This window comes from Neodothiora populina, assembly GCF_041146345.1.
Source record: "Neodothiora populina strain CPC 39397 chromosome Unknown canker_contig_16, whole genome shotgun sequence".
NCBI classification, from domain to species: domain Eukaryota; kingdom Fungi; phylum Ascomycota; class Dothideomycetes; order Dothideales; family Dothioraceae; genus Neodothiora; species Neodothiora populina.
The window spans coordinates 606,332-623,848 of NW_027191409.1; the positions used below are offsets into that span (position 1 = coordinate 606,332).

Consider the following 17,517-nt stretch of genomic DNA (forward strand, 5'->3'; position numbering starts at 1 on the left):
CATCCAGGTAGGATAGTTGCATTCCTGCACTTGTCCAGTCGCAGCAGTAGAAGCACTGCACTTTGATATCATTGTACTTTATCCCTTTTTGTTCTTGTATAAGTTCGGTCTTTGCTAGTATGCCATCAATGCGGAATCCGCGAACAGAGCGATTACAATCGGAGGGATCATTTGAGCTCATGGTCAACGCATGGTGTTGCACAAGAATACATCTCTATATCGTTACATAGTCAGACAAGGCCGCAACCCTTATTGTACAGAACTTTTTGCAGCACATTCCTCGACCCGGCAGCCTGATGTCCCAGCACTATAGGCTGCGCCGCGTTCATTCAGTGCCTTCGCTTGCCAATATTCCAACCCCAGCTCCTCAGTGTCTTGACCACCTTTGGCGTGAGGCCGGCTGTTAGGGGAACGCGAATGAAGATGAGTGATTTGTGTAGAGCGTATGCAAGAGCAAGCTGAGTCCATATTGCTGGAAGGCGAAGAGTGGTCAGCTACTCTGCCAAACTTAACTCACTGCACGTACACTTACCTGCGGAACCAGTTTTGGCTGCTCCTGCTCCCTCGCTGTTCAATTCTGCTCCTTCTCTGCTAAGCTCGGTCTCGCCTTCGCTCGGCTTTCCTAGTATCTTTGAACGAGCGTCCGGGTACACGCTTTCGACTCCTTTCCAGAAAGTCTCCAGTACCACATGCTCCCAGTGGCCTATCCTGTCCGTGCCGAGCCACCTCACGGCCAAGAAACAGAGCGGGAAATCAAGCGCGGAAAGGCCCAGGTATACTCCTAGTGCGGACCAGCCATATTCTCTTGAGAGTTTCTTCATGCGCGCCGACAGTGACGAAGGCTCTGGACTTCCCAGATGTTCCGTGGGATTTGGTGATGGCTTAGAGCTCTGCCATCGGACTCCTCGCTTGCCAGGGGTCCATTTTACCCGTGAAAAGAAGTTGGTTGCTGATTGCGTGTGATTCGTACGGTACGAACCCACCTCTTGTGCAATCTTCCATCTCTGTATAGTGTTCCAACTCTTGTAGCGAAAGGTGCCGGGCGCGAGTGCCTGTCGGCCAGACAAAATGCCGAAGCGCTGCTGCAAAGGCCTCAAGAACTCCATGTGATTTGTTTAACTGCCAACAATTGCTTTGCTCTGTTAGATACTGCTCTAGGTTTTGTAAGCTGAGTGGCTACGCCAGCAGGACAAAGAGAGTAATACAGCTTCGGATACCTACCTCAATTATCTTGTGGCCTTACTTACGTGTTGGTGATACGATTGAGAATAATGCCAAGTCCTCTTAGGCTTTCTCTCCGCTCTTCCAGCCGGGAATAGCGGACTTTATGACTGGCTTCCCCTTGTAGAGTCCGACATCCTGAGGCTGCGGCTCATCCTGCAATAGAGTGGTTGCGCTCCATAAGGTAAGGTACTTGTGCTTACGAAGTATCAATCCGCCGAGACATGATCTGGAAGTTGTTATTGTTGCAAGTTCTCATTCCCACTATATAGACAACGGCACCTTACATAATGATTAAATAGGCTGTGTGGAGCGTTGATGCTCTGCTACGCGAGCAGCCTAAGTGCATACCTTATGATGTTTAATTACTCAATATCCATCCCAGCTATCTCAGATGTACAATGCTCGTGTGGGATACTCAATATGGAGTTCCGGAGTTGACGATCAACAACTCGATTATGAAGCACGATCGACGGACTTGTGGATTCTTTATCCGTCCATGTTCGTATAGACTGCTCCCATGACTATCACATAAACGCAATTGTGTCAAGGAGCGCGATATCATACATCGCTATTTCAAACCGCGGACTACGTGTACAGTCTTATCTGGCAGCAACCTTGAAGACAATCTCATTCAGCTTGTCTTAATCTATACAGAACGTTTGCTCATCTTCTGCTATCAGTAAACATGCCCGCTACACTATCAGAATATCAATATGCTTGTACAATAGTAGAAGGTCGTGCAACGGAGGAGATCTACATATTCCGACGGCGATAGTCGGGACAGGTCCAAGAGCCAACCAGATCCCTTGTCAGAGGCAACATGAGTCAGGTTACCTGTCAGGGCCCATCGTGTATCGATACCGCATGCAGATTGGAAAAGCGTGGGAGTTTCGCAGTGCCATCTCGAATAGAGTTTCTGCGGAAGCGTGCCGAGCCAATGCATCATGGTTGCTGTACTGCTGGCCTTGGTTTCGCTATCGCCATACACAACCTTGTCGAGGCCAGGTTCTTGAGATTTCATAACTCACAAGGTCCACTATACTGCTGTCATGCTCATGGAAGGGCCCATTGGCGCTCACCACACGCATATGTTCGCATGTCGTGCAGTGAAGGTTTCACTGACCTGCTAGCTTCTCGCTCAGTCTGGACATCACAATGGCAGTTGACGACTATGGCGCATGAGTTGGCGCTAAACGCTGCGTCTATTCAAGCAGGTGCCATGCACCTACCTGTACGACAACTTCGAGACTTAGATTGCATGGACCCACCTAGACTATTATGGCAGGACCTTATGATTTGCGTATGGCAGTCTGGCATGCATATCTACCTGTTGTGCGACGGCATGTCATTCTGCTTGACACCCAGCCTCAGTGCCACGAGTAGTCCTTGACAGCCTACCTAGTGCTTTTTTCTGTGCCCTTCTGCAAGTTACGGCTTGCATTTACCTGTTTGGTCATCAGAAACCTTTGGTGCTCTGCTATCCGGAACATCAGGCACTCACAAAATCCCGAGTGTCACTGTGTGCACTACCGACATCGCCGCCTCGAAAAGCTTCGACTTGTGTCCGTAGCTCGTGGCGGGCTAAGATCGTGGTACAGTCGCTACCCCTAGATCATCCGTGGTACCACGTGCATCTTGAAATATATAAACGAGCGAAGCTCCATCTCGTAGGCCGTGAGTTCCCTGTGTTTCAGACTTCTCCCAAATGTTATTTCCTCCAGACGATCTTGCATTTCACAATTCACTTGGAGACTGTCCTACACCCTCAGAACACTACATCTTCCATCCCTCATATTCATCCGTAAACATGGGGGTGGAGCAACCTGGCGAAGTGGGGCCATTGGACGCCCAACGCGCTCTCGACATAGCTCGCAATACTGAGGGTGACCTTGATCCGACGATCTCGGACTACTTGGAAGAAAGACTTCAGCAACTCTGGGCCTGTATACAAAGAGAGCCAGACAACTACATCCTTACCAAGGACGAATTTGCCATCTTCAATTTCTTCATGGTGCGCTTTGCCGGATCTGACCTGGCGGAGAAAGCTATAGCCCGCTACTGGAGAAACTATGAAGAGTAGAGAAAGAGCCAATGTCTAATTGCTGTGCTTCTCGGAGAAAATCGGTCATGATGGTTGAGAGACATTCTGCCACCGACTGACAATCATGCACAGACAGGTCCGCCTTCTTTGAACCGGATATCAGTATGCGCACATATCAGCCTGGGGACGCCCAGGTAGCTACGCGTCTAAGTGATGGGGGCAAGGCGCCTGGCATGCTCAATGCCGCTCGTGTGACCGACCCACCTAATCACAATCGAGCCAATAAACGTGGATTCGGCTCTCAACGTATCACGGTAGCTTTGATTGCATCCGCTATTGTGTGTCTATTCTGGGTCTTGCGTACATCGTTCCCTGTCTGGTCACCTTGGTCGTGCTCCGAATCTGTTCCTGCAGATGGTGCCGACGGAGCGTCGCCCATATGGACTAGACGCAGCCTAGATGTCGTGGCACCTTTGCTGGATGTTTTTCAAGTCTCACCACCAGTTCTTGTTGTTGGTAACGATGGAGCTCTCGAACTTACTGATGGTACTACAAACGGCAGCGTTGAACTAGAGCCACAAACAAATGGCTCTTGCCGTGAGACTCTGCTCGTGCATTCATTTGCCTACTCGTATGGGTCGCCGCATGTGGGTATGATAGAAGCTGCAGTACTCACTATGCTCGAATTATAGACTGATGAGCATAGGCGCGTACAACCCTCCGAGCTGCAACTTCAACCGCGTGACTTGGAACTTGAGTGTCACGTCGGCTGGCCGGCAATTCGATCGCTTGGGAATTGTCTACTTTGGTGATATTGAGGTCTTCAGAACAAGTACCGCCGAACCCACAGCCACGGGGATCGAATGGGTGTACCTAAAGGTAGTATCGAATGCCTGTTATGTTGAGCCACATGCTGACACTTCGTAAGGATATGACATCGTACTCATCTCTTTTTCGGGAGCAACAGAAAATCATCTTCGATCTTGGAAACATAGTCGACTCCACTTATACAGCATCGTTTAACGTTACTCTGACCGCAATTTATTTCACCGCGTCTTCAGACTCAGTCAACCTTGCAGATCTAATTCTTCCGATTTCAGCAGAACAATCAGCCAATGATGCCGCTAGCGTGTTTACTGTTCCGTCTGATATTGCCTCCAGTAATCTGAGCTTACCCCGCAACACTCTTCGGGCCGTTCTTACTGTGGCAGCGACGGGCCAAAGTAACGAAGAGGTTTGCCTCTCTCTCACACATTAATGAGAACTTTTCATCCACTAACGAACTTCAGTTCTGGTGGAGCAACGTTCCCTCAACCAACACTGCTTCGTTCCCGCAGACTGGTGCTCTGTATGGCTACAGTCCCTTCCGAGAGGTTCAACTTTATATAGATGGCCTGCTTGCTGGTGTGGTCTGGCCTTTTCCGATCATCTTCACCGGCGGTGTTGTTCCAGGGTCAGTGCAACCGGATGGATGCAACGTGAGCAGCGTACTGACATCTTTAGGCTTTGGCGGCCTATAGTCGGAATCGATGCCTTCGACCTGCACGAAGATGAGATCGACATCACTCCCTGGCTGGGCATACTCTGCGACGGCAATAGCCACAATTTCACCATTCGAATTTCTGGCTTAAGTGAGGCTGGAAATGGTACGGTTGTCCTCTCGGAGACTACAGAGAGCTACTGGCTCGTGACCGGAAAGGTGAGACTGACAGTGCCGAACTGTGAGAATCTTGCTAATGGGCAAGTAAGGTGTTTGTTTGGCTTGACGCAGAAGATCATGTTACTACTGGTCAAGCTCCTATCAGGACTATGCCTCCACCCAGCTTTCATATGTCTTCGGTCGTTGGCCAGGGACCAAACGGAACCAACGAGACACTCGCATACCACGTCACTGCTCAAAGAGAGTTCGCCTTGGCGTCCACCATTCGCACGTCGCAGGGCGATACCCATGCGACGTGGCACCAGTCGCTTTCTTTTTCGAACGATGGAAATTTGACCGATGCTGGAAATGTCCAGACGAACAGCCAAAACACACTAGGTTACGATGTCTCGTCGAGCGGATACGCGAGGAATATCGAATATCCTCTATGGGCATATACCGCATATGGCTACATTGAAGACAACTTCACCATCACAGCTGATCTGAACCGAGGGAAGACGGTGAAAACCGTTGGACAATCCGTTTTTCCTACGGGACTCGAGTCTTTTGTTCCAGTCCGAGGATACACATCCCGTGTTCTGTCCTTCCAGGGGGCTAGTCTGACCACTACCCAGAACGGGAGCGCCACTTACTTGGCAAATGAGACATCTTCCACGTCGTTTAGCTTCGGCCATACAGAGCAAGACATGGTATTCAGTGGTATCAGAGTTGATGCTTCGGAAGACAATGGATTCCCCCATATTGAGGCAAGCACGGAGCTTTATCATAGATATGTGGCTGCTTCCAATTCAACTGTCGTGGAGGACGAAGAGAACCTTGTCGGCTCCAGTGTCAAGCACACTCATGATAACGAAGCGAACGAGCAGGCTTTTGCAGCTCCAGGTGTCCGATCGATGGTCGGTAGAGGCCCTAGCCATGACAGTGATAGACGCGCTTAAGTTTCGCATACCGCGGTTGGTGTGGATCAAGGGCGGATACTGTAAAGGGCATCCATCACCCTGTTTCATTCGTTCGGCAGACCGTCGGGGTCTCGCCTGCTAAGTCTTTACTTGTACGTCTTCCTGCAGATCATATAGCCGAGAACGGAGTTCCTAAGCCCTGGTTTAAGGCTGTTGCGAAATTGTGAGCCGAGCGAGGTCTATTTGTACACCTGTGCAACAAAGGACTGTAAATAATGTCGATTGAACTTCGCGTACATGCTACGCAAAGCTAAAAGCGTTATTTGACTTGATACACAAGGCTAGAGCGCCCCTCACCTTACACTGCGTGCCTTAGTCCCGCACGCTTCTGTGCCACAAGAGGCACCATCCTACGCGCTGATGACAGGGAGATTTAGCTAAGTCTAGGCAAAACACGAGGTACAGAACCCGTTGCTATTCTGTATGCATATTCTATCCACTGAGAAGGCCATACTACTGCTAAGCGGTAAGACGTATCCGGCATGTACTCTGAACAAGAATGCTTGTGAGATCTGAAGTTTCGTGCCAAGCTGTATAGACCAATTGCCTCATATTTCTCCATCTTGAAGAAGGGTAGGCGTCCCCGTACGGCGAGACAGCTGCTATATGCAATAAGGCCGCAACGCGAAGATTCATCGCGGCTTCCAACCAGAGTGGCGCGTCGATCTTTGACTCGAGGCCACCTCAGCCAATACTCGACCGGGAAGAAGAATGTCACCGGCGAGAAAGAGCATGACTCCGGTGCAGCATTTACTTACCACATACATACTGTAGCGTACGAGCGAAAGGATCAGGTCATGTCGCCATTGCGATCCGGTCGGACTTTAGTGGGTCGGGCTCGGAGTCTGCGGTGGCAAGTACTTGTACAGACGAGAAAGAAAAAGGGCCTTTCATTTCCTTTAGAGGTTGAAGGATCCGGCCTTGACACATCAGTTACCTTGGGGCTTCAATGGCAGTAACAGACCAGGAATACGAAGAAGCCATCGACGGAAGCAAGCCGACTTAATTACCAGCTGACGTCTTGACAAGCGGCGGCAGTCAGCCTTTGACAAGTGCAAGGAGCCGCTAGTCGCCCGTCGGCAGTTTCACTGGCTCGGCTCGAGCCGCCGCTCAAAAACAAGAAATTATTTCCACGCATCCACAGCGTTTGTACAGCAGTAGTGCGAGTGTACAGCAGTAGTGCGAGTGTACTGTATGTGCAGATACACCTGCTTGCCGTGTGGGACTACAGAACCCCACCCCTGGGAACGGCATCTTGAGGACGATCGCTTTTGGTTCGAAAAGCTTATGCACACGCCATCTCGTAAAACCTTGCAAGGGAAGGTACAAACAGCACAGCGTTCACTCTAGGTACTTGTGTGTGCAACTGTGGAATTTGGTCCGCGCTGGTTCTGTGCCACACTCCGGATATCGTACAGGCTTTATTTTCAGACGCATGGCCCACGGCTCACTATCCGCTTGAGACGCACTGCATCGTCGCTCAACATGAGGCGTGCCCACCAACCGGAGTGAACGCCATCGACGAGAGCACAGCATGTACTGTACAGTACCGAGCCACATGAACGACGCTGCAGTAAGGCGTGTAGAGAAGCTGTGGCGTTCCAGCGCTTCCTGCGGTGTCCTTACCACGAGGCAAACATTGTGAGACCCGGCTACGTACAAACTGTCTACGAGTAAGACACGGAGCATATTCGTTGATGTTTTATCTCCGTTGGTATATTTGCAGTATCACCATGACAAACAGTGCAAGCATCAAACAGTACAAGCATAAGCAAGACGCAAGACTCGGCCTCGTATCCAATCATGTCTACTTCCAAGCCTCCGGAGTAGGATTCCGGAATATCCCAGACGAGGGAGTACAAAAGTGTCAGATCACATCAGGCATCACACGAACTTCTGCTCGTGGACACTTGCGCCCATCCATGCTGCATCACATCTATCGTGTAAATGCACTCACTGTACACTAGACACAGCACTCAGAAAGTACGCCCAGCCTTACTCTAGATGGCAAACAGCATCGCCGTATGCATCCTTCCCATTACAGGATCATGTTCAGAACAATACCGGGGATGCAGCATGCAACCAAGGCTTTATGTTCCCCTTCCAAGTCAATCTTCTCGTTGAGTGCCCCGCAGAGGAGCGGCGTCACAGCGAGTTGATTGCACAAAGTACAGTACAGTAGCGTAGGGGCAAAAAGATTGGGCTCTTGCGCTTGAGCTCGCTTGTCTGCCTGCTCGCTTATCTTCCTGCTTACCTGCTTGCCTTGTTGCCGGATCAAGTGAATGACTGACTGACAGTTCTAAATTGAAAACACGACGACAGATTCACAGGTAGCACTGATAAATTGCAACACCAGGTCAATGACTGCACGATGAAAGTGGCGCTGTCATCGCTTGCCTACTACTCCTCCTTCCTAATACTGCTCCTGCTTCTGCCTTTACAACAAGTGCACCCAAACGAAACTTCGTTCGCCATGCCATGAAGCAAAGTGAAGGTATCTTTTGTCCTGTTGGCCAAATTCACTTATTCTGCATTGGGCCTCCCGCGTTACATTAAACTTCACAGCACTACCTCGCACCTAGACGGAGCCCGACGAGACAGCTACGTTATTTTGGGAGACAGATACTAGGTAGGTAGGTATGCAGAGATCACGATTAGAGCCTAGGCGTCTACTCATAATCTCGCTTGCTGGCCGACTGCCTGACTGCCTGGCTGGCCGGCAAGCCGTCCTCGAGTCATGCATATGCTCGAACAGTCGATCCGATCTACACCGAGTCATGCACTCACGCACGCACGCATGCATGCATGCGTGCATGCATCTACATCCATGCTTGCACAGTGCATAATAGTGAACTCGGTCCCAGTCCAGCCCAGCCAGCCCACTCCATCCAGCCAGACAGTCGGTCAGATAGCGGGACAGAGACAGATGAACAGATAAAGACGACAATTAATCCCCACCCCTTCTTCGCTTAAGCAAGAAAGTGATGGCTGTTCGAAGAAGCATGGACTCAATGAGAAAGTAGGTAGGTCTGTTTGGATTATGAATCTTGCGAAAGGACATATAGACCAAACAGGCCTAGATTGCTATGCAAGAATCTACGCTATTGTATTGCATTCGAAACTTTCGTTTGTGGATTCTTGTCATTTCCTTCGCCTTTGGTCTGTAGGAAACACAGCATTGGAGTTTAGGAGGGTGCTTGCGATACAAAGTGCAGGATTATGTATACGCCACCTTGCAAGAGACGAAACAATTACAGACCGACTGATCATTTACAGAGAAGTCTCTGGGCTCAGCGTGCTAGACCTCCCCTCCTAGGGGAGTATAACATCTTCCGTCCCATCGCTCTCACTTCCACCAGAACTGTCGTCATCTCCTCGCGAGTGTCGAGACATGACCACCTTTGCCTGTGCCTTTTGTTTAGCCGAACTCGCACCCACGATCTTGACTTTCTTCTTGCGCTTCTTGTCGAAGATGGACAAGTGTTTCGACGGCTCGATTGTGGCTTCAACGATTTGATGCGATGATGGTGCCGGTGAAGACTCGGACACGGAGTCGTCGACTAAACTGAGTGCTTGCAGTTTTGCCAATCTATTGGCTTCTTGTATCGATACCGTCGTTGCGGGAGAATCGGTAGTCAAGTCTAGGAACGCGCGAGGTTCAGGTTGTTGGTCTTCTGATATTGGCGACGAGGGTTCACGAGCTGCACTTCGGCGAGGTCCTCCTACAGACTTGCGTTTCTTGCTCGTCGTGCGTGGGGTGTTGTTGCTCGGCTGACTGCGGTTTGGCCTCGTGTCCTTGTAGTTCTCTGGCAGCTCGTCAGGTAGGTCTGGGTCGTTCTGGTGCTTCTTCTGGATGTACGACGATATCCTCCGTTTGCCATTCGTGACTGTTCTTGACCCGTTGTTTGTGTTGCTGATATCCTCTGCGATATTGTCCTCGGAGCCGTCCTCGGATCCCAGATCGACCTCTTCGTAGTCCATGACAGGATTGCGGCGTCGCTTTGCGTTCGCTCGCTGTTGTCTGTCAGAGCGCATGCTGAAGTCTTCGTCTTTTTCAACGCGGATTTTTGCCTTCGAGCTCATGATGCCTTTTCGTGCCTTCTCGGTCGCAGGCACGACGTCTGAGCGAAGCAGCACCGTTTCGTCAGGTGCGTCGCCCTCGTCGTTGTCAGCAGTGGGTTCGGCAGGGTGTTGAGCCGCCGAAGAGGCTTGCGGTGCGACAAGATGTGCGAGGCGAGACCCGGAAAGTTTCAGCTTGACCACTCTCTTTCTGCCTTTCAAAGCAGCTTGGACCGCGATGAAACGACCTTGCTTCTTAGCCTCGTCTAATGCCTTTCTCTCTTTCTCTTTCTCATACTGCACGGTAGCTTCGTTCCTTGGCCTGGCTCCTTGACTCGTCGTTTCGTCGGCAGCGCGACGCTTCTTTGGAGCAGCATCCATGTTGATTTGGTCGTCTTCATCCCCGTCGCGTGTACGCTTCTTGCCTGGGGGCTTGAACGGCCGGTAGATAGATTCTTGCGGCTGAGCATCGTCATTGTTTACTTGAGCAGCCTCTTCGGGGTCTGGGTAAGCATAGCCGTCGGTCGCTTCCTCTGTTTGATACATAATTGCTGACGGTGCCACGAAGCCGCTTGTCATGGCGGGTGCATACCCAGCTGGTACGAACGACTGCTCGGCAACTGGGTTATACATTGTAGACGAGGTCCTCTGGATCGGTCTGTGGCCTTGAAGCATAGCTGAAGAAGGTGGGAGAGACTCATTTGCATGAGAGAGCGATTGTAATAGGTCTGACTCGCTCCGAAGGGCTGGGTCAAGCGCAACAGCTTCCTGTCTGCCAGGTACTGCTTGGCCTGGTCGCTGTTCGGACGGGATGCCATCAGGCGAATACTCGAATTGGACCTGTGTCTCCCCTGCGGCACCCTCCTCCTCTTCTTCGTCGTCGTCATCATCGACCATTCGTGGATCTGCCGCCTTCGCCCGTTGCGCTTCTTCCCTGGCGCGCCGGATGCGGGCACTCTCGACAGCATCCTCATCATCACGGAGCCAGGTGAGGTTCGAGACGGAAAAGTCTACCAGACATTCCACGCTACGAGCATCGGCCACTTTCTTCGTGTCATGTCCGAGGAGTGTGCCTTTGGGTTCGATGGGAATCTGCTTCGGGTCTTTTCGACAGGCTCCAGCAAAGCAGACGTTCATACAGTGAGGACATGACCACTGTGGATTCTGCATGATGTCGAGGGGCATCATGTCCGCGCCTCTGAACAATGAGCCGTAGCACCACCACCTGTCGCAAGTCGTGCACTTGGCGGATTTCCAGTTGGGATGTCTCTTGCAGCAAACATGGCAGGGACTGTGTGTCTTAAGCCACATCTTTGGGCGTTTCTTCACCGTCTTCTTGACTCGTCCTTCATCGTCGACAATGATATCCTCCTCACTCTCTTCGTCTTCCTTGCGCTCCTTGGGCTTGTTGATATCAACCCAGGGCCGCCTCTTGAGCTGCTCGCGACACACTTCAGCAAGAGTCTTGTGCGGAAGTAAAGCCCGTTCTTCGGCGAGGGTCCAGGGTGTTTTGTTCACGTTGATGTTCCCACCGTCAAGGTCTATGTACAATTTCCTCCAGCTCTCGTACTTTTGAACGAGCTCTTTCCACTTGAACTGCTCTGTCCACTTGAGATTTGAGATGCAGCCGCATGACCTTCCCATGGCATAGCAATCCATACAGACGTCGTAGGGCTCCCCTTCTTCGTGGCCGAGGGCATCTTTACAGGATGGGCAGGAGAGAAATCGATTGAGGATGTTACCTCGACAGTAGGCGCAAGTGACGTTACTGTCGAAAGGTAAATATTCGCATCTTTCTTGGGGACCATCAGGCGAGAACATCTCCGAGAGCATGATCTGCTTGAACAAGACCAGCAATTGCTTAAAATTCCTGCTCAGCTGCTTGATCTTGTAGCTATTCATGAGATCGCTGGCAGCTTCTTTGGGCAGCTTCTCCGCTTGGGCTCTGGCGGAGGAAAGCAGAGATGAGTATTTCATCAGAGTGTAGTAGACAATGGCTTTGTTCTTGTATTGCTCATCTCTACATACAATTCGGGCCTTTGGCAAGGCTTCGTTCAGAGCTAGTTGCAAGGTCTCGACAGTCGTACGATTCCATGCGACCTTCATCGTCCGGGTACCTCTATTCCAGACCTGATGGGGAGCCAATGGCGGAATGAGAATAAAGTCACCGGGCCTCTGGTCGACGACAAAGACATTGAAGGGTGCCTTTTTCCAGGCCGATATCTGGGCAAAGTGAGATTCGACTTCGATATCGTGGCCGAGAACGGACAGCCAATACTCGGAGACTGTGTTTCTGTCCTTGGATTCAGTCATGAACCAGATGGATGAGCCTGGCTTTTCGGGTTTGCCGTCTTCGCCTACGTCAGCCGAAGCCTCGACCATGATGTTGTGGCCAAGAGAAGCGCACATCTCACGGTGAGCCGGCGTATATGTGCCCTCATGACCAACATAGCACATGAGGTTCTCGGCGCGCATCGCAGGCGGCAGACTACTCATCAGATCGCCAGCTCGGGCTATGCCACGACCCATCCTTCTACCTGGGAGATTGGAGCGGGATGCGAGAGTGGAACCAGGGCCACCAGGCTCTCCGGTGCTATCATTAAGATAGAAGAGCGAAGGCGGCATGTGTTCTTGTAGTTTGTCATGCCAGACTTGAGGGCAGTCGATGTCTTTCAGATAGATGCGCTGGCGCGTCTTGTCCTTGTAGTTGCGGGGGTTCTCGAAGAACTGGTTTGCAAGTTTGCCCATGTTGTTGAGATAGTGAGCGATGCTCAAGGGTAGATAGTCTTTGGTGGCAAGATTCCGCGACTGCTCGACTTTTGATCCAACATTGTCGCGCAGCCATTTGGGAGTGAATGTCCATGGATCCAGTAGATTCTCGTAGCCGTCAATGACAAGCGGATAGCCGCGATTGATGACATGGTGCTGCACAAGTCGCTCGAACTCTTCGATTCCGTTGCGGGCAATCTCTTCGCATGATATGCGGTCGGCGTACTGAAAGTTGGGCGTATGTTCTACAAGGGCGTTGATGTCCAAGTCGGGTGGGATGGGCTCAAAGGCCGCACGAGGACGTTGTGCGGGCATTCAACCGACGACCCTGTAGTCTGGAAGGCGAGGAAGATGGCAGATCAAGGCTGCTGCACACGATAGGCACAGATCGGCGCAAGAGAGACAATATGATCACGACAGTGGGATCAGAACAAGAGTGAGAGGCAGATGCACGACCATCCGTTGGACATTGCTGGCAAATCAAACTACCGCCGTACACGTCTGAAGGCGATTCCTCTCTGCGCCCGGGTCTCTGAGATGTACACTACAAGCATCACCAGGAAGCTCACCTACTGTCTGTCATGAGTGAGGTGAAGTGTGTCCTTGAAGATGCGAGGAGTTGGACCTTCTGCAAGTGAAGTGGCGTATACAGATGTGGAAGGCGCGTTACGTTGTGCAAGTACTGTAGCTATCAAGAAGTCGAAGAGCGAACCTCCTCTATCTCTCCTTAGACGCGATCAATCGTGCTGCAGAAAGATGATACCATTATAAACTCCGGTTCGATGTGACTTGACAAACCACGGCTGCTGCTTGCTGCATCCAGATTAAAACAAGACTAAACCCGAAGTGGTCAAATTGGAGAAAGCGGGAGCCGCCGTAGATAGAGCTTCACGGAAGGCAACTGCACGCGTCTTTCGCTTTCGCTTTCGAGCTGCAGCACAGACCATGATACTCATGGCGGAATGTCCAACAGTACCGTAGTTGCACCTCTCACACTCACTTCGAGGTACTTCGATTGGATCCGGAGATATTGAGGCGCATCAATCATTGGACATCTCAATCATGAACTAGTGTGGTCTGTGTGTTGTGATATAGACTACGTGGCGATCAGCTTGATATTGGCTGTGAAAAGTTATTCGGCCTGAGTGACGATTGCGCGTGGCTAGCATACTGTCTTCTTTCGAGTGGATGATCATTGAATAAGGTACTCAACATGCTGGCAGGGTGCTCGGTGCGTGCAAGCAGCGGGCGCATTGCACCTTCAAATCTTACTGCGATCAGACGTGTAAATGCTCGTCTATCAACACTGGCATATTCTTCACAGCCCTACAAAGCGTCTAGATCACCGGCGAGACATCTGGCCCTAGCCTCTATATCATCATCGTCGTCGTGCCGACCTCAGAGTGCATTAAAAGCAGCTTCGCTACCGCTACAATCGCCACACCGTTCCATTCGACTTGCATCTTCCCAAGGATCTGCACTTCCTTCAAAGAACGACACTGATGTGCCTGCTCCGTACACGCCGCCGACCACCGGACTCTTGTCATACTTGCCCGCTCGTGCTGTTCCATATGCCGAGCTTGTGCGCCTCGACAAGCCTGTAGGCACCTACTATCTCTTTCTTCCATGCGTCTTCGGCACCCTCCTCGCTGCACCTTTGGTGAATCCCATCGCATCGCCCGCTTCTGTGCTGGGCTACTCGGCGCTCTTCCTTGCGGGAGCGGGAATCATGCGCGGTGCAGGGTGCACCATCAACGATCTCTGGGACCGTGATTTCGATCCTCAGGTGTCGAGAACGCGACTGAGGCCGATCGCTAGACGAGCAGTCACTCTCCAGGCTGCCCTTGTTTTCACCGGTGTGCAACTTCTTGCCGGACTGGGTATTCTGTTGCAATTCCCCATACAGTGCCTGTACTACGGCGTACCATCGTTAGTACTCGTGGCTCTGTATCCGCTGGCGAAGAGAGTGACGTACTATCCGCAGGCCGTGCTTGGCCTAGCTTATTCTTGGGGTGCGATCATGGGGTTCCCGACCATGGGGGTTGATCTGCTGTCGAATACTGCCGCGTTGCAGGCAGCGGGATGCTTGTATGCGTCCAGCATCGCATGGACCATCATGTATGACATGATATATGCACACCAGGACATCAAAGACGATGCCAAAGCAGGCATCAAGTCAATCGCTCTAGCCCATGAAAATGAGACCAAGTACGTGCTGAGCGGTCTCGCCGTGACCCAAACATCTCTGCTTGCAGCGGCAGGTATCGCAGCGGGTGCCGGGCCACTGTACTTTATCGGAAGCTGTGGCGGTGCAGCTTTGACCACCGGGTACATGATCTGGAAGGTGAATCTGAAGAGCGTCGAAGACTGCTGGTGGTGGTTCCGCCACAGCTGTTGGTTCACTGGAGGAGCGATCACGTTGGGTCTCGCAGCAGACTATCTGGCGAAGTACTTTGATGAGAGTAATGACGCTGACGAGCCTGTCACTTCGTGAGGGACGTTCGAATCTGGCGGCCATGTATGATTAGACACTCGTACTGTTGATAGGCAGCAAAACCGTATTCCCTCGCCGGAAGTCCGTACATGTTCGACCTCTTCGACTCGGCGCCGAACAATAGACTTGGCGGGATAGCTGCTGACAAGTACCCATGCAGTGAACAGGCGGGCGAAGAAGCATCGCATCCATTGTCCCTCTTCTTCCTTCTCTTTACATCCGGAACGTGCAGTGTGGCAAAATGCCTATAGACTCGGCAGACTTGGCGATTTGCGAAGAAACGGAGGAGCGCGGCTCAAAACGACGAGGACGTGATTCCCGAATGGATGGCTGGAACAAATCCTACTCTTTTATATATTCATTCATATGTTGCCGCGTAAACATCACTCGTCCTTCTTTTTCATGTTTTCATATTTTCATGGCATGATGTTCTCCTTTTGTCTCGCGCGATACCTCTTGACTCTTTGGCACTTTCTCTTGTCTGTTCCTTTCACTTTTTTGCGGATATATTCTCCCAGTGTTTCCGTCACATCAGATCCTGCGAAGCTTCTTTTCTTGTCTCTTCCTGTTCTTGTTTCTAAAACCAAATATAATTTTTCTCTGGAAACATGCCTAGAACGTGAAAACTTTGTCTCAAAAGTAGTGAAGCATGCAACAAAAGACCAGTCGCGAAATTCTGCTTGTCCCCGTCTCCTCTCATGATGCCGTGCCCCGTAATCTTTCCCGAGTTTAGTAAAATCGCTGTCGCTCGCTTTCTTGCGAGACGGCAAGAAGGTAGGTCTTGGCTGGTTAGAAGTAAACTTCGAGGTCATGTATCAGGATGTTCTTCAGTAAGGCGAGTAGCCTCTACCGCGACCACCACGGTAGCCTCCGCGGTAACTATGGATTTCGTCAGCATCTCTGCAAAGTCCTGAGAGGGCGCGAAGGTAGCACTTACCCTCCTCCACGAGGAGGATATGGAGGCGCGCCGTAGCCTCCGCGACCACCGTACATGGGTGGAGGGCCGTAGGCACCGGGTGGGCCACCGCGACCGCGGGGACCTCCACGGCCACCACGACCACCTCTGTTCATACCAGGCAGGTTGGTGCGCTTTGGGACAACCTAGTTGGGATATCGGTAAGTATGGTGTTATGCTTTGGGGATGTGCGAACGAGGCGTGACTGACTTTGAGGTTGCGACCGCGGAAAAGACTCTCGTTCAGGACGATGGCATTGTTAACCAAGCTGGGCTCCTGGAACTCGACATAGGCGTAGCCCTTGGGGTGGCCGGTGAATTTGTCGAGCAGGATAGTGACACGATTGATGTTGCCACAACTTTGGAAGTGAGCTTGGATCTCCTCGGGCGATGCGCCATAGTCAACGTTGCCAACGAAGATGCTCCGCGCATCAATGTCTTCCTTGTTCTCGCGCAGCCCCTCCTGTTGCTGGTCCAGACTGGCCTGCATCTCACGGAGCTTTGCTGCCTCGGCTTCCATCTCTTGCACTCTTTTCTTCATGGCTGCGATTTCAGCCTCGTCCTGGTTGTCATCTTCGGGAACCTCGACAGGCTCCTCCTCACGAGGGACACCGTTGTCGGACATGGCGAGCGTGTGTTAAGGATTGAATACGATGTGCAAGTTGATCGTCTGTATAATCGGTCAGATGCATTGCGCGATATGACGAAACAAGTAGTATGGTGTCGAGGATGCAGGGGAAGACGCGACGGGCCAGCAATGTCCATCACGTAGAACGACGGAAACGTCTCTATATCGTGCTGCGCATGCGCTTTATATCCTGTACGTACTGTTCTGGATACAAGTGGCACGATTTGCGGATGGCGAGTGACCAAATTTGTGGGCTCAAATATGGACAGCGGAGATGAAAATCGATGAAAGTGAGATGATTGCGCAATGGATGGGTAAATTGATAATGGATGATGGATGGCGCTTGACCAAGATGGAGTCAATGATGGAAATGGATGGCCAAGCCCTGTCCCGTATTGTACCTGTAACTGTGCCTGATTGTGTGCGCGTAGATATAATTATAAAAGTCAAGGAGAGGTAAGGTGGCCAAGGGGTAACAGTGTAACAATAGTAGAGCAACAAGAACTCCCGTGTCACACGTGCAGCTGCTGTGTGTACCTACTTCAACAATCACTGCTACAACAATGACAATAAATCATGCCTCCCATTATTCCACCTCAATCTGCCCGTCCTTGAACGTCGCCTCGGCCTTCTGCGCTTGACCATTCAAGATTCCCGCACTTGTGGGGAAAGATGAAAGATACTCGGTTCGCTCCAAATTTATCTCCAATCTCCACCAATGACTCGAAT

General features: G+C 51.3%; 5 protein-coding genes across 5 annotated transcripts; 2 read left to right on the plus strand and 3 right to left on the minus strand.

Moving 5' to 3' along the window:
• Positions 1 to 329: 329 nt before the first annotated feature.
• AAFC00_003546 (uncharacterized protein) lies at positions 330 to 1,106 on the minus strand (the record flags this gene model as incomplete). Its single annotated transcript, XM_069343035.1, has 2 exons — positions 330 to 472; positions 533 to 1,106. The coding sequence occupies 2 exons, from the start codon at positions 1,104 to 1,106 to the stop codon at positions 330 to 332; spliced, it is 717 nt and encodes a 238-aa protein (XP_069200849.1).
• Positions 1,107 to 3,429: 2,323 nt separating this feature from the next.
• On the plus strand, positions 3,430 to 5,863 carry AAFC00_003547 (uncharacterized protein; the record flags this gene model as incomplete). Its single annotated transcript, XM_069343036.1, has 6 exons — positions 3,430 to 3,916; positions 3,972 to 4,144; positions 4,194 to 4,499; positions 4,555 to 4,718; positions 4,769 to 4,964; positions 5,015 to 5,863. The coding sequence occupies 6 exons, from the start codon at positions 3,430 to 3,432 to the stop codon at positions 5,861 to 5,863; spliced, it is 2,175 nt and encodes a 724-aa protein (XP_069200850.1).
• A 3,333-nt stretch (positions 5,864 to 9,196) lies between these two features.
• AAFC00_003548 (uncharacterized protein) lies at positions 9,197 to 13,027 on the minus strand (the record flags this gene model as incomplete). The annotated part of the gene is made up of 1 exon (XM_069343037.1): positions 9,197 to 13,027. One exon carries the CDS (start codon positions 13,025 to 13,027, stop codon positions 9,197 to 9,199), a length of 3,831 nt encoding a protein of 1,276 aa, XP_069200851.1.
• An 898-nt stretch (positions 13,028 to 13,925) lies between these two features.
• AAFC00_003549 (uncharacterized protein) lies at positions 13,926 to 15,206 on the plus strand (the record flags this gene model as incomplete). The annotated part of the gene is made up of 1 exon (XM_069343038.1): positions 13,926 to 15,206. The coding sequence occupies one exon, from the start codon at positions 13,926 to 13,928 to the stop codon at positions 15,204 to 15,206; it is 1,281 nt and encodes a 426-aa protein (XP_069200852.1).
• An 827-nt stretch (positions 15,207 to 16,033) lies between these two features.
• AAFC00_003550 (uncharacterized protein) lies at positions 16,034 to 16,785 on the minus strand (the record flags this gene model as incomplete). The annotated part of the gene is made up of 3 exons (XM_069343039.1): positions 16,034 to 16,085; positions 16,144 to 16,307; positions 16,372 to 16,785. The coding sequence occupies 3 exons, from the start codon at positions 16,783 to 16,785 to the stop codon at positions 16,034 to 16,036; spliced, it is 630 nt and encodes a 209-aa protein (XP_069200853.1).
• Positions 16,786 to 17,517: the final 732 nt, after the last annotated feature.